This window comes from Oncorhynchus masou, chromosome 19, assembly GCF_036934945.1.
Source record: "Oncorhynchus masou masou isolate Uvic2021 chromosome 19, UVic_Omas_1.1, whole genome shotgun sequence".
In the NCBI taxonomy this organism is placed as follows: Eukaryota; Metazoa; Chordata; class Actinopteri; order Salmoniformes; family Salmonidae; genus Oncorhynchus; species Oncorhynchus masou.
The window spans coordinates 21,560,659-21,576,422 of NC_088230.1; the positions used below are offsets into that span (position 1 = coordinate 21,560,659).

Below are 15,764 nucleotides of genomic sequence, written 5' to 3' on the forward strand. Positions count from 1 at the left end.
TCGGTGAAGATTCGCGCAAAGAAACAGAGAAACATGAGCACTATTTGCAACTGAATATTGTTGAGTGAATGGTTGGGCATATACAGATAACATCATCCACAATTCATGATGGAGCTCATCACTGTGCAGGTCCACAACTAAAACAGCAGAAGAGCAGGTCATGTTGAAACAGTCAACTGTTCATTTAGTTGTTCATTTTTATTATATTCTGGGATACAGTTTGTAGAACATTGTAACATTCATTTTGGCAGTCCGAGCAAATGCGCCTTGATCATAGGGACTTCAGATTGCAATATTTATTTATATACAGTACCAGTCAAAAGTTTAGACACCTACTCATTCAAGGGTTTTTCTTTATTTTTACTATTTTCTACATTGGAGAATAATAGTGAAGTCATCAAAACTATGAAATAACACATGGAATCATGTAGTAAAAAACAAGTGTTAAATCAAAATATATTTTAGATTTTAGATTCTTCAAAGTAGCCACCCTTTGCCTTGATGACAGCTTTGCACACACTTGGCATTCTCTCAACCAGCTTCATGAAGAAGGAGTTCCCACATATCCGCAAAAACCATTGAATGAGTAGGTGTGTTCAAACTTTTGACTGGTACTGTAGGTTTTTCAAAACGTTATATGATATGCTTAAGTGGGTCCACACATATGCAGCAAGATATTAAAACAATATCAGTCTACAGGTAACTGACAAAATAAAGGAAACACCCTCATAGTGTCATAATAGGGAGTTGAGCCGCCAGAACAGCTTCAATGTGCCTTGGCATATATTCTACAAGTATCTGGAACTCTATTATTTGGCGTTTGGTTGATAGCGGTGGAAAACCCTTGTCTCAGGCACTGCTCCAGAATCTCCCACAAGTGTTTAATTGGGTTGAGATCTGGTGACAGAAAGACAGACAGACAAACAGACACACACCCTTTAAAAACCCTATGCTCCTTCGAGACACATTTTTCAAAGTCACTGAGATGCAGCCAAAATAATGGGCAACTGGGCATTTTTATACACGACTCTAAGTATGATGGTATGTTAATTGCTTAATTAACTCAGAAAACCACACCTGTGTGGAAGAACCTGCTTTCAATATACTTTATAACTCTAATTTACTTGTGTTTCCTTTATTTTGGCACTTACCTGTATATGGAATATCAGAGAAACCACATCATTTATCTCTTACTTTGCATATTGCATTGCACTTCAAATACAATACACAATCATAACATTGCCAAAAGTTTAAAGGAACATTTTCTGTCTTATGTTAGGTCTATAAAGTGCTATTAATATTCTGTGACAGAACACTGAGCCAATCACGGCACAGCTAGAGAACATTACCAACCCCTACGCTCTGTATTTTCCGCTGGCTGCCACACCACTGACATTATTCAATTTTTTTTATTTCTTTTTTAATTTAACCTTTATTTAACTTGGCAAGTCAGTTAAGAACAAATTCTTATTTACAATGACAGTCTACCACAGCGACTCTGGGCCAACTGTGCACCACCCTATGGATCTCCCAATTATGGCCGGATGTGATGCAGCCTGGATTTGAACCAGGGACTGCAGTGACACCTCTTAGCGCTGAGATGCAGTGCCTTAGACTGCTGTCCCACTCGGAAAGCACTGAGCTAGGCTGAAACACCTGCATTTTCGAGCTGCCTTATTCCAAAAAGCAAAAAAGAGGCCATGTTTGTTTGCAGCTTTATGAACTCAATTATTTATGATTTTTTTTTTATTGTTTGCAAACTGATATGTGGCACACATTCATGCCAAAATAACATGCAAAACATGCAACATCCTCTTATTTTCTACTTAAAAATGTGGGGCTCAAAACAGGTCACCACTGGGAAGGAGTTAAATTACCATTTGATATTTGCATTTTCTAAATGGATTGGTTGTGGTAATGTATTAACTGTAAAATCCTGATGATCACCACGCAATTAGATGGAAAGTCCAATTTACCTAATGGTATGGTAGGCTACCTATATACATAATTGAATGGTACAACCTGAATAGGTGCGCTTGATTTAGATCGCACCGGGTTAGTTTGCCCTTTGGAAAAGCCTATTCATCATTTGGTAGCTCACTAGGCGGACCCCACTTATTCGGCGCTCCAGGCAAGCTCGTGCCCAGGTATTAAACTCCCTGGTGATTTCCCGTTTGACTGCAACAATGGTACGTTCCTAAACGTTTAAATTTCTCTCAAGCATGGCCGACTTTGGCAGGTGGCAAATATGGCACTCCGTGAGGATAGTTGGGAGGATGAGTTGCAGGGACAGTTCTCGCTTTTATCCGCTACTTCATTCGAGGTCAAAGAAGAAAGTGAGGACACACATGGAAGCTCCAACACGGGGATACTAGACTTAAGTGACGAAGTCTTTATTCTCATCTTACGACGGCTGGATCCCACGTCTCTCTTGAGAGTTGGGAGCACCTGCCGAACCCTGTTTCGAGTTTGTTCCTGCAACTCACTGTGGACAAAACACTTCCAGGTAATGTAAATTGAATTAGACTTTAGTTTTTTCTTTTATGTAGGCCTGAAATTTGCTGATCCTCTTTTGAATGAAGTTGGTAGGCTATGCATTGCCCCAACTACAGACTTACACAAGGTAATGTAATTTAACCAACATTTGTATATATTACTACTAGTTAAAGGATAGGTACTATATGGTGTAGTACATTAACTTTAGCGTTACTGTCTTTGCCCTCGATTCGCAGAAAGAGTCAATGTCTGGCCACTTGCAGTGGATCTGTTTTGAATGAGGAAAATGCTCCGTACATTTCTTTTCTCCATTAAGTAATCTAACAATGAATGTATGTTGCGATGTTTATTTCAAGTCTTCTCTCATTGAAAGAGACTGAGTGTCTAGCCCAATATCGGACTAAAGGCCTTAACGTTACTCCTTATTGTCCAAGCTCCTTACATATTCCGTTTAACGGCGAATTGGCTCGAAGCCAATACAAATACTTCAATCGATCATCTCTGTACAGTTTTAATAACATACATCCTTTCTACTTTTCGATCACATTAAAATAATTTCACAATTTAAGTTGCAGCGTACAGTAGCATTCAGTGACAACACGTTTGTGGGATCGTAGTAATTATCCATCTGCGTCCTTTTGGATAGGCAGAAGGCTAATTAGCACAGGTAGTCTGTTTTCTGTGAAGTGTTGTAAACATGAAAATATGACCGTGTGGGAGCCCTAACCCTGTAAAGGTGCGTCAGTTGAACCGTTTTGGGAATAGTAATTCTCTCTATGAAATAAGGTTATGTTTTACAAACCTTACTGCATGCAATGTCTGTTAATGTTCAGGCCCAGCGTCAGGGGTCTTAAAGCTGCAATTTGTTACTTTTTGGGTGACTGACCAAATTGATAAATGTTAAAGCTCGGTCTTATTAAGTATACGTGGTAGATCTGTTCTGTGCTACTTCTATGCTTTCCATTAAATTTAGTTTGGCTTAGTTCTGAGTAGAGAAATATTTCAGTGGTTTAGTGGAGAGTCATTGGACCATCTTGCTTGTTTTGTTGCAAACATTAGTTTCAGCAGCCAGGAAATGGCAGTGTGAATTTTGCATAGTGCGTCTTTAACAAAAATCCCCTGTACAGAAGACACTATTGTCCAATGACTTATGTTTAATGGAACTGAGCCATGATCAAGGGCTTGTGGGTGTCCACCCGATGTGCTGCATGTCATGAGAGAAGATTTACACCTTTTTGGATTACTTCGTGCAAAATAATGTTTGCATTTTCTCAATGCGACATGGACATTTAAAGATTCCTGTTTCTGTGAATTGAGAATGAGGACTGTCGCTAAGGCTAGTCAAATTCTGTGCTACACCAAACAGTAAGAGTTCTGTAAATGGATACCAAGTCTTTGTTAGACCAGATATGAGTCAACCAATCTAGCTAGCATTGCATGTTCACTAGGCTTTTTCTTCTCTCTACGCAGACCTCATTTGGAGTCCCGTTTGCCACCGCCACCTGCTCCGTCTCTGCCAAGAGTGCTTTCCGTTTGATCTTCATGTGGCGAACTCTCTTTAGAAACCTGCATTGTAACCGGTCTCTTCAGGAGAAGCTCTTTGCAGAGATCCCATTCCCGCCACACAAGTACTGGGTCCAGTGGCTGGTTCTGGAAGAGACTGTTCCTCTGCCCTCCGTGAGACTGCCTTGCACCGACATAGAGAGCTTATGGGGAATTGAGAAGGAAGTGTTGGAAGGTAAAGTCCAAGGTAAGTTAATTTATTTTAGAAAGATGTAAAGCCGTATTCATATTAGCAGTTTGGCTCCTAGGAATTGCCAGCCCTTGTCTTGATATTAAAATTGCCCCCCCAGATCATCAGGCTTCTGAATAGCTGCTACTAGTTAGCTACCTGCTCCCCTGTCCCCCTTCCTGCACCACCCCAATGGTAATTTAACACGTTGCAGATGAATATATGTATATTTGTGTTCTTCCCTGTGACCTGCATTGTTGGAGCTCGGCGCTTAGGCTCTTCACTGTAGCCTGCATGCACATCTGCAACCCTGTGCATGTGACTAAACTCCCTGAATCTAAATAAAGTTTGTCAGGTAGTGGAGGAATGTTGGTCGCGTTAATATTGCAACAGTGTTTTGTTCTTTGGCAGAGAAAGATGAGGACGAGGGCAGAATGCTGAAATTCGAATGGAAGGAGCTGTATTCCTTGGCCCTTGAGCACCATGGAAGCATTGCCAAGGTTTTCCAGCATGTTCTCAACCAACAGAGCAATGGTAGGTTGTATGGGCCATAACACCTTTAGCTTTTCATTACTCTTTGTTCAGTCAATACTCTGTTAATTTGCTAAAGGTGGGTTGTTGCTGGAATAATTAAGATGTGTCTGCTTTCTACAACCAGTTATGAATTGCAATCTCTTTATGGTGACTGCAATGGGACTCAAGGTGGTTCTGTCCTTTATTGCCAGCTATGAGCCTGCTGCCATATTGTTATTCAGATGGACTTTTTGGCAGTGCAGACGAAGGCTTCTGATTGTGCTGTATCTGGCCAACTTACTTGTGAATTCTGGCCAGAAATATGGCTGTTCCCAATGGGTAAAGAGAATGTTCTGTTTTTTTTTTTTTTTTAGAAGTTGACACCACACCTATAAGCAATGACTTTATTTCATCTTCAAAACACAGCTCTGATCTTACTCATCGTACCCAATCTATTGAATGTTGTACTGGGAAGCACGACATTGCGATTTTACTCGAATACCTTTTTGAGCCATATCCCCCTTGCTGGGTTTTGGTTTATGATGGAAGACATCAAGGTAAAACAAGTATCTTTTTGCTCTGCTGAGCTGCTTCAAAGTGGTTCAGCTGATATGGGGAGCAGAAACTAGACGCATGGTTTCAGTCTGAGCTGTCTCCCTCTGGATTATAAATCATTTTCTACTCTCCGGACTGAATCCCTGCCCTTCCTTCGTATGCCTTCTTAAACTAACAGCCTAAGCCTATAGGTAGGGCAGCTAATGGCCTTCAGGCCTCCCTTGTATCTTATGATACCAAAGTAGTTACAATCTAAGTGGTAGATGGGCATTGATATGTCCATCGATAAATTAGTCATGTTTTTGGGCTCAGCTGGCTTTAGATGTATTGGTACATAAATGCAACTTTACCCCTTGACACAGAGCATCACTTGAGCTAAAGGTTTGTACCCTGATGTGGACTTCTACCCTACCAGACCACTGTGAGCTGGAGGCCATGTTCAGTCAGTACAGCCAGTGTCGGTTCCAATGGCTCTTCACCTACTGGTTGTTCCGCCAGCCAGCGCCCTTCGACAGGCAGCTCAGGGCCATCTACCTGCAGTGGCAGAAGCACAGCAAGAGGAAGGTGGTGTCCTGGGGAGGCACGTTGTGTGACATCAGGTACCTGGCCTCATTGCATCACATCACCACCGACTACTGGCGGGGCAAGCTGGCCCAGGGTGACGAGACTGTGGGTAAGTAGCGCTTTCAGATATTGCTCCTCGCCCCACTTTTAATTCTGCTTCGTGTTAATGTTATGCACATTCATGGCACACACTCTTATTTGGAGTGGATTAAATCTTTAGTTCTGGATTTGTTTTAGAACAGTGCCCCCTCAGGTCATAACCATAATGACTGAAGTGTATTTATATTTATTTTCTATGCCTCAAGAATATCATACCATCTTGATATCTAACGGTGTAATTTCTTTAAATTATTAATTGGACCAGTGAGTATAGGTCAATGAATAAGCCTCTCCATGCAATGTTACCCTGTGGTGCTCTGTACTGACGAGTCTTGTGCAAGGCCTCCTGTGATCAAATGGCTCAGCATGGAGCTCTCAGGGCTGCTGGCTTTAGTCAAGTATCCATTCTCCTTCCTCCCAGGAATTCAGACAGTGGAAAACTATTTCTCCATGTGCAAATCCCTGGTGGCCTGGATTTTAGGGCGTGACTGGGGCAGATTGAAAAGCAGAAAGGTATGGTAAAGGACTTTCTATTCTGCCCGTTAATGACTTGGTGTCAGGGAAAGTGAGTAGTGTACCTACTGAGATGTTTTTGCCCACACTGATTTTAACACCATGCTGAAAAAATGAGATGCCTTAAGACTGCTTCTATACAAATGACATTTTGGCATCTATACAGTAGTCGTTAGTATTCCATCAGTGTGCATCTCCAGAGCATTAGCTCTGTGCTGGTGGTTTCACAAGTCCCAGATTGAACAGGCAGCAGGAAGCTCGCAGTCTTATGTAATGGGCTGCTAAATATATTATAGACATATCAGTGATGTCCTGCTCAATTACACTTCATGTGTGATGCCAACTAAGCTGCTACAATGCACTCCATAGCAATAGTCGAGGACTGTGTTACCAAGAGAATTGGTAACATCAGATTGGTACAAACTGCTTATGTAACCAATTATGACAGATTATTTTCTCATCTGGTTGAATTAACCCATAGAAATGGAAACGCACTTGAGAAAGGTACTCAGTGACATGTTGCTATGAGCAGCACCTTCTATTGAGATGAGCGTGATGCAAGACTCTGTCACACAGTATCTGCTCATATGCACAGATTCGCTTCACTGTTACAGGATGGTAGCCACGGGAAGTTGAGCCCCACGCTTCAACTACTCTTAGTAGTGAAAATTGACACAATGCTCTCCACCTTCTCTGTCATATTGCAGAGTATACTGTAATTTATGTATGACTGTTGCCTCAATGACATTATCCTTTCAAACCTGGTTTCAACTCCCCTGGTCCATAATCCCTTCATGATGTGATCACTTATTAGCCTGTTGTATTGAATTGTTGCCTGCTTAGTGTTTATGTTGAAACTTCAGTGTTTCTATGAAATGTTTGACTTTTCTCTTGAAAAATAGATATTTAATCTCTGAGACTAACCTGGTAAAATAAAGGGGGATATGTGGACACCTATTCAAATGATTGTATTTGGCTATTTCAGTCACACCTGTTGCTAAACGGTGTATAAAATTGAGCACAATCTCCATAGACAAACTTTGGCAGTAGACTGGCCATACTCAAGAGCTCAGTGATTTTCAACATGGCACTGTCATAGGAGTGGCTTACAGCTCACCGCCATAAGACTCTGGAGTGATGACTCACTCCCCCATCAGAGTGTGATGGACTAATCTGGGTTTGGTGGATGCCAGGGGAACGCTACCTGCCCCAATGCATAGTGCCAATTAACATTTGGTAGAATAATGGTATGGGGCTGTTTTTTATGGTTTGAGCTAGGCCCCTTAGTTCCAGTGAAGGGAAACTAACTCTACAGCATACAATGACTTTCTAGATGATTCTGTGCTTCTGCACAGAGCCCTGACCTCAACTGAATCAAACACCTTTGGGATGAATTGAAATGCCGACTACGAGCCAGGCCTATTCGCCCTGACCTCACTAATGCTCTTGTGGCTGAATGGAAGCAATCCCTGCAGCAATGTTCCAACGTCTAGTGGAAAGTCTTCCCAGAAGAGTGGAGGCTGTTATAGCAGCAAGGGGGGGACCAATTCCATATTAATGCCCATGATTTTGGAATAAGATGTTTAAGTTTGTCCACAAACTTTCAGTTTGCTCATGTGTTTTTGTATTTCAGCTTCTGGCTGAAATAAAACTTAAGCAGCCAACACTACATGTTAAGTGTTACTATGTGTTGACTAAGTGCAGGTGTACGAGGACACGCTGGAGGGTGTGTACCTGCTGCTGAGGAGGGAGATGCAGGAGACCCTGGTGGAGCACGAGAGGTTCTGGCAGGTGGCCAAGGTCCAGATGACCCGAGTGTGCACCCTGGAGGAGACTGCTGTAAACTATGTCAACTGGAAGATGATTGAAACACTGCCCTATTACAAGTATGTGTCTGTTCTAAAGTTTGGGCTGCATAATTGTGATTTCAGATTCTTGCGGGAATATGGGATTACTGGTTGGGGTTGGAAGAAAATTGTTAACTAGAAAAGCCTCTTGACCTCTTCGCAGTCACTGCTTGACTTCAATAACCTTCCCAGTTTTAAGACTCATTGTGTTTGGCTGATTCTGGGCTACCTGATGTGAATTTGGCTTGTGAGGTTGTGATTAGCTAGAAAGTGATTCTACTCTATTAAAAGTGAGTTTGACTACTTGAGGGGTGTGCTGCTGGTATGCTCTTTGACAGGGCTTTGAAGCTGGGGAGGAAAGCAGTGAGTATTGGGGCACTGCTGGTAGCTTCAAACACAGTGCCTGCAGCGCAGCACCCAGCGCTATCCACTGTCAGTAGATCTGTTTGAACTTGAAGACCGCTCATCCCCTCGACCTATACAGTGAAGTTAATCAGAAGCACTCAAACCCAGAGCTAGAGTCTTTACCCCAGAGATGAATGACATTTTTCCAAATGGTGTTTTTCCCCTGCCCTAAGGGATGAGGAGCTGAAAAAGCCCTGACTGGCTGCAGGACAATTTAATGACTGCTTGAGAATAAAAAGCCTTTCACAATGGTATCAAAGTAATATTTAAAATGCCCTTAGTATTCAGAGCCTGGCTGGGTGAGTCATTTAATATTCTGATAATCTGCTCCCAAATATAAGGCTTTGGAGAGAATGGGTTGTTAGCATTACTTGCGTTCTCTGAAAGTTACTTTGGCCACAGCACTTCTCTGAAAGTAGACGTCCCTAGTGATTTGGGTGTTGAATATAATGAACAGTTCATTGTTCTAAGATGAGAAATTGCCTTCATAGCACTTCACTGTTTTCTTGCACATGCTATTTTCCAGCCTCTGTGGTTTGATCATGTAAAATGTGTCCCTGCTTCTAAAAGAATGTTGCTCAAAGAAACTGAATACTCTTTCCTTGTTACTTTTAGGGGTCTCAATTCAGGGCCACCCACCTATTAGTAGCTGCCTTCTCTCTTCATCTTGTTCAATTGATATCAGGACATTAGGAGTTCCATGCATTCTGTCATTTATTAATATGAATTTAATTTTAGCGATATGCCCATTATAAATGACTGACGTGTTGAACTCTGGCCATCCCTCAGGCTATACATGGTGTCAGGCAACAGGGTTTACCTAGACCACGTGCAGGGCTTCCTCCACAGGAAGAGGCTGGTCCATGACTGGTTCTTCATGAAGGAGAACACCTGGGTCAGACAGCTGCTGCCTGGGGACCTCTACCCTCTGCTGGAGTTTGACACCAAGATCTCCCAAGGTATAGTAGAACCTCTATTCCCCTGTACATATCCATCCGATCAGCCACAAGGTTGTTCTCCAGTATACACTGAGTGTACAAAACATTAGGAACACCTTACTAATATTGAGCGGCACCCCCTTTTGCCAAAAGCGTTCCACAGGAATGCTAACCCACGTTGACTCAATACTTCCTACAATTTTGTCAAGTTGTCTGGATGTCCTTTGGGTGGTGGACCAGTCTTGATAGACAGGAAACTGAGTGTGGAAAACCCAGCAGCATTGCAGTTCTTGAGACAAACTGGTGTGCCTGGCACCTACATAACCGTCCAAAGACACTTAAATATTTGTTGTCTTGCCCATATACACTGAATGGCCCACATTCACAAACATTTCTCTAGGCTTAGATCCTCCTTTAACCTGTCCTCCCCTTCATCTACACTGATCTGAAGTGAATTTAACAAGCGACATCAATGAGGTCATATCTGTCAGTCTGTCATTGCAGGTGTTATGTTTTGTACACTTTAAACCCCCCCCCCTCCCTTAATGGGGCCTAATCTATGGATTTCACATGACTGGGCAGTGGTGTAGCCATGGATGTGCCTGGGAGGGCATAGGCCCACCTAATCAGATTAAGTTATTTTACAACAAAAGGGCTTTAGACATAAATAATCAGTTCCTTGATATGTCACAACTGTCAGGTGGCTGTATTATCTTGGCAAAGGAGAAATATTCACTAACAGGTATTTTAAATGATTTGTGACAATTTGAGAAATAAGCATTTTGTGTATTGAATGTAATGTGTTGCTGCTATGTTGTCTTAGGTCTCTTGTGTAGTATTGTGATTTGTCTATTTTTAATCCCTGTCCCCGCAGGAGGACTTTTGCCTTTGGTAGGCTGCCATTGTAAATAAGAATTTGTTCTTAACTGATTTGCCTAGTTGAAACATGGGACCAACATTTTATTTAGTTCAGTATAGTTTAACTTGTAGCGTTGAGGCAGGTTTTTTCAACCTTGAAGGACTTTCTTTCTGCATTACAGAAGTTCAGGATTACAGCCTCATTGCCTTTCAATTTCAATGTTCCTGCTTTGGACCACATTAATGTTAAACACTGCATGTCAGCTCAATCTGTAACGCTTTAGACTGAATAGAGCTGTACATGACGATATTGATCGTAATCAGTATTTGATAGTGACAAAACAAATGTTCTTGGTTGGCATGCGTTTCTCCTGTACATCGGGGGAAATCCCCCTCCAGGCATTCAGGGTGGGAGGTATTGACTGCAAATGGTTTGACATTTAACCTGGGCTGTGCTACAGCCATCCATCACTGGCCCTGGCCATGACATGTTGTCAAAACACTGTAAAAAGCCTTAATTAGGATTTAGTACCTGTGCCTGCCAACAGCTATGTGACCCATGGGCCTGATCATAGATAGACACACCCAAAGGGGCCATTTGTCTTGTTTACAAGCTTCAAATAATGGCTTTGCAGGTCTGTTCCTTATGCTACACCTGTAGTTCTTCAAATACACACAGCAGCTAACCTTTGTTTTTACACTACCGGTACTCACTGTATTCGTGTTCCTAGGAGGGTTTCCTGTAGTGGATGGCTGCACAAATGCTTTCATGCTTACTGACTGCAGGGCTATTGTCTGATACGGTGTCTCTTTACAGACAGCCTGCATGGAGACTCCATGCCAGCCCAGCTGAGCAGGGTGATGTGGCTGTACCTCCACTCAGGACAGACACTCTACCTGGAGGCAGTGAAAGGCCTGGTGCTGCAGTGTGCTCAGGCCAGTCTGGGGCACTTCTGCAACCTCTCCCCTAGTGCCTCTATTCAGCCCCATGTCAGCTAGCTGGCTAACGCAGATTGACCACTCCGTTTTCGAGCCTCTACGAGATGTACAGTACCACGTTCTTTACTGGATCCGGTGTCCAGTGCTTTTATCACTTTTTACTGTATTTTATCACAGCTCAGATTTTAGCTGGTGAGCTGGAATTAATCTAGATTTTAAATTACTTTTTAAACTTGAATCTTTATCAATAGTTAATGAAATGTAGGCTATTGATGTAGAAACCTTGTTTGCGGTTATGTAATTACTCTACAGCCAACATTTGGGGCAAGCCATTGAAGTGATGACATTGCTCAATCATTCTCAAATGGTAAATGTATTCCTATTCAAAGCCTAACAATTCTTGGCCAATTAACAGGCTAGAAACTTAACAGTGCTGGGTTGCTGTATAATGAATAAACAACTCTGACAAACTTACTTCTGCTTTGTCGACTCTAAGTACTGATTATACTGAATGAAACTTATTTTAACTAAATATAATACATCAATAAAATGAATTTAGTCTCAAATAAATGAAACATGTTCAATTTGGTTTAAATAATGCAAAAACAAAGTGGAGGAGAAAGTAAAAGTGCAATATGTGCCATGTAAGAAAGCTAACATTTAAGTTCCTTGCTCAGAACATGAAAGTTTGTGGTTCCTTAACATGAGTCTTCAATATTTCCAGGTAAGGTTTTAGGTTGTAGTTAATATAGGACTAATTCTCGCTCTACCATTTTGTATTTCATATACCTCTGACTAGTGGATGTTCTTATAGTATCGGCAGCCTAATCTCGGGAGTTGATAGGCTTGAGGTCATAAACAGCACAATGCTTGAAGAGCTGCTGGTAACTGCAGTAAAGTGCTGTTTGAATGAATGCTTACGAGCCTGCTGCTTATACTACAGCTCAGTCAGACTGCTCTATCAATTCATAGACTTAATTATAATAACACACAGAAACAAGCCTTTGGTTATTAATATGGTCAAAACGTTTTATTCTTTCAGTGAGATGCAGAACGGTTCTGCATTATCTAACGGGTGGCATCCCTAAGTCTAAATATTGCTCTTACTTTGCACAACCTTCAATGTTATGTCATAATGTACAATTCCGCCAAATTAATTACGGTCTTTGTTAGGAAGAAATGGTCTTCACACAGTTCTTAACGAGCCAGGCGGGCCCAAACTGCTGTATATACCCTGACTCTGTTTGCATAGATCACAAGAGAAGTGACAATTTCTTTTAACTTGGGAAATTATGTTAAATCACCCGTTTGGCAGCGTAGGCTGTGATTCAATGATAAATTTAACAGGCACCGCATCGCTTATATGCAACGCAGGATAAACTAGTAATATCATCAACCATGTGTAGTTAACTAGTGATTATGTTAAGGTTTGTTTTAAGATGTTTAATGCTAGCAACTTACCTTGGCTCCTTGCTGCACTCACGTAACAGGTAGTCAGCCTGCCACGCAGTCCTAATTGGTGTCCAAATATGTTGATTACCGATTGTTATGATTAATCGGCTATAACCATAGTAATTGGTCGACCTCTAGTGTAATAGCAGAGATTGGCCTAGAGAACAAACTGTTATAGAAAAATATTTTATTTGCCGTCTGTACAAATGACAATCAAGCCTTAAATGGAAAAATACTTTTAGGAACATATATAAATAAACTTTTTGGCATTCATAAAATCTAGCTGCAAAATGAAGTGTAACATAAACAGAAATTCCTATGTACAGGAAAGCCAACCAGTGGCTCCTAGTCCAGTGCAGACAGCCATGACAACCACACATGTTTCCCTCTACATGAGCACTATACTTCCACAGACCTACACCTCACAATGGATGCTGTGCATCAGAGTACATTCTTCAGGTTTACAAGAGCCTGCTATGGCCTTAATTTACCTGAGTGGCTATATTTATTTTGTGGCTATGGCTTAGCATAATTGTGAGGGGTAGCCTCTTATTTACAAGATGCAGAATAGTTGTCTCCAGACCCTGTCAATAGGTAGAAACAGGAACTCTTATCTGCTGCATAGATGAAAAGGCACAGAACAATAACATTTCAGATCTGCTACTGAATGGGAGGTGTTAGCTGGTGCATGTGTCATTGCATATTAGTTTCCATGTAAGGCTTAGGACTAGATTCAATCTATATTGCTGAAGACCTGTGCAATTTTTAAAAGTTGCATGTCAGCCCAATCGAATGACCTTACAATGCCGCTCTTCAGTGGTATGGTTTGAATCTAGGCCCGAGTCGACCTTTGTTCTTTATCGTAACCTGCCAAAACATTTTACATAGCCAATGTTTCCTTTCTAAGATTGGTAATACAATGGTATAATATAATACTCTACAACCTACATTAGTCTAAATTGAGACATGCAAAATATACTTGGCTCTAAACTGATTACCGTTTTTTAAAATCTTGTCACCAGGATAAATTACAATATCTGTAAAAATGTATAACACTTTATAGCAGGTTTTGTTTTGCACCAGCTGATTCAAATCAAGCTTGATCATTTGAATCAGCTGTGTCGCGTTAGGTGAAAACAAACCGGGGGGGGGGGACAGTTTGAAACCCCGCCTTATAGCAAACAGTAATGTGTTGGTTGTCATGACCGGCTCGCTAAAATTCACATTCCAAATAGTTTGAGATGAAGCAAGAGTGTTCCTGTGACATAGTGGGAACAGCAATTAAAGTAAAACAGAAGAATGTGAACCAACGATTACTCCATGGATGCATTAATCTAGAGACCCCTCTGTGGTTGAGGTTGGAGGAATGTTCCTCAGTCAACTCAATGTGTAACTGTTGCCTATTGACAGTCAAGTCCCAGTAGGTAATATGGGCCTGTACTGTAGAAGTGCTGCTGTGGTGGTTTTGCATTAGTTTCAGTCTCAATCAAATGGTGTCTATGGCTGTGTTTACACAAGCAGCCTAATTTTTTTTTTTTTTTTTCAATAATATCTTTTGACTAATCTGCTCACCTATTAAAATAATGGGGCAGTATTAAGCCCTGATCTTACTAGTCAATCTGAACTTGTAAAAACAATTCCTGAATTTAATTGTTAGAAAAACACCTGAATATTACCTGATGCTATTATGTTGAACACAACAGCAAATAATATGAAAGGGGTTATTGCCATGCTTTCTCATTAACTATCTATCCAAATAACCAGTTTGGGGTGATCCACATCACTGAAATCTTCTATTGAAAACCATTCATACCCCAAATAGCGAACGACTTGCACACAGAAGAAACACCCATAACAAGGAACCGGAAATGCTGAAAAGGAACAGAAGCAGCCTCTTGTTTGGCCAGTTTGTGTGGCATGTTGTGGAGCTGAAGGAAGAAGTGCCACTCTGCAGTCTCTACTATGGGCAGCTGCTGAGAGTTCGATGGGGTTTGTCTTTGGATAACACACGGGGCGACGTGAGAGGAGCACTATGGGTTGCCATCGGAGACAACTTAGGAAGAGGACAGCAGATTCGTGGAGAAGCTGTCACACACAGAGGCACTTGACAGAGCAGCAGTGAGTCAGTTTCCTACTGGCCGGTGAGATTGTGTGGGAGGGGCCAAACACTTATACTCCCTTCTGTGAGGGCAGGGCCTCCAGGTATAAGTCTCTGTGCATGAAGCAATGTACATGATCATGCAGGAATTCATTCTATTATACAGGAAGTGCAATTGACATTTGAAAAAATCAAAACATCCTATTTTAAGACTTCCTTGTAAACTTGATTCACAGCTTGATCCTACATTCAGAAAGCTGGAGCTAGATACCTCCATCATGTAAAACTGTATATAAAATACAGCATTGACAGTACCTAGTTTCTTATTCCATTTTTAACACTGTTCTTCCTGGTTTTCCTCCAAGCAGGCTTTTGTTCCTACCCTCGCTGGCTGTGACACAGAAGCCTTGGTGAGTGGACACGCCGTCGCTGGGCATCAGTGCCCCCTCATGGCGGGTGTGTCATTGCGTCACACAGTTTTCGCCCATGTCCTGTGCGTAGCGGTCAGAGATGGCGGTGCGCAGGTCCTCAATGTCCTTCCTAAGCTGGCCAACCTCCAGCAGCTTGGCCCGCAAGCTGTCCTCCACCAGAGAGTTGTCCTTCTCCTCCCCTGACATGCTCATCGCTATGGGGGTCAGAGAGAGAAATACACTGTCAATCTGATGGGGCTTTTGCTCAAATCTACCATGGCAAGACTTTGAATTCTGTCAATGAGCATCGTGTGAAATATGCTAGGTTTTGAGATGTGTGTGTAT

General features: G+C 41.8%; 2 protein-coding genes across 2 annotated transcripts in view; one reads left to right on the forward strand and one right to left on the reverse strand.

Annotated features, from left to right (window-relative positions):
* Nucleotides 1-2,246: 2,246 nt before the first annotated feature.
* Nucleotides 2,247-11,916, forward strand: LOC135505566 (uncharacterized). Its single transcript, XM_064924632.1, has 8 exons — nucleotides 2,247-2,506; nucleotides 3,967-4,246; nucleotides 4,640-4,762; nucleotides 5,712-5,969; nucleotides 6,381-6,472; nucleotides 8,177-8,358; nucleotides 9,514-9,683; nucleotides 11,338-11,916. Exons 1-8 carry the CDS (start codon nucleotides 2,249-2,251, stop codon nucleotides 11,517-11,519), a joined length of 1,545 nt encoding a protein of 514 aa, XP_064780704.1. The 5' UTR covers nucleotides 2,247-2,248; the 3' UTR covers nucleotides 11,520-11,916.
* A 1,165-nt stretch (nucleotides 11,917-13,081) lies between these two features.
* Nucleotides 13,082-15,764, reverse strand: part of LOC135505998 (DNA helicase MCM9-like) — a 109,751-nt gene continuing 107,068 nt past the window's right edge. The window contains exon 24 of the mRNA XM_064925320.1: nucleotides 13,082-15,634. Coding sequence (XP_064781392.1) covers nucleotides 15,471-15,634 — 164 coding nt within the window. The 3' untranslated portion in view covers nucleotides 13,082-15,470. The remainder of the gene's footprint in view (nucleotides 15,635-15,764) is intronic.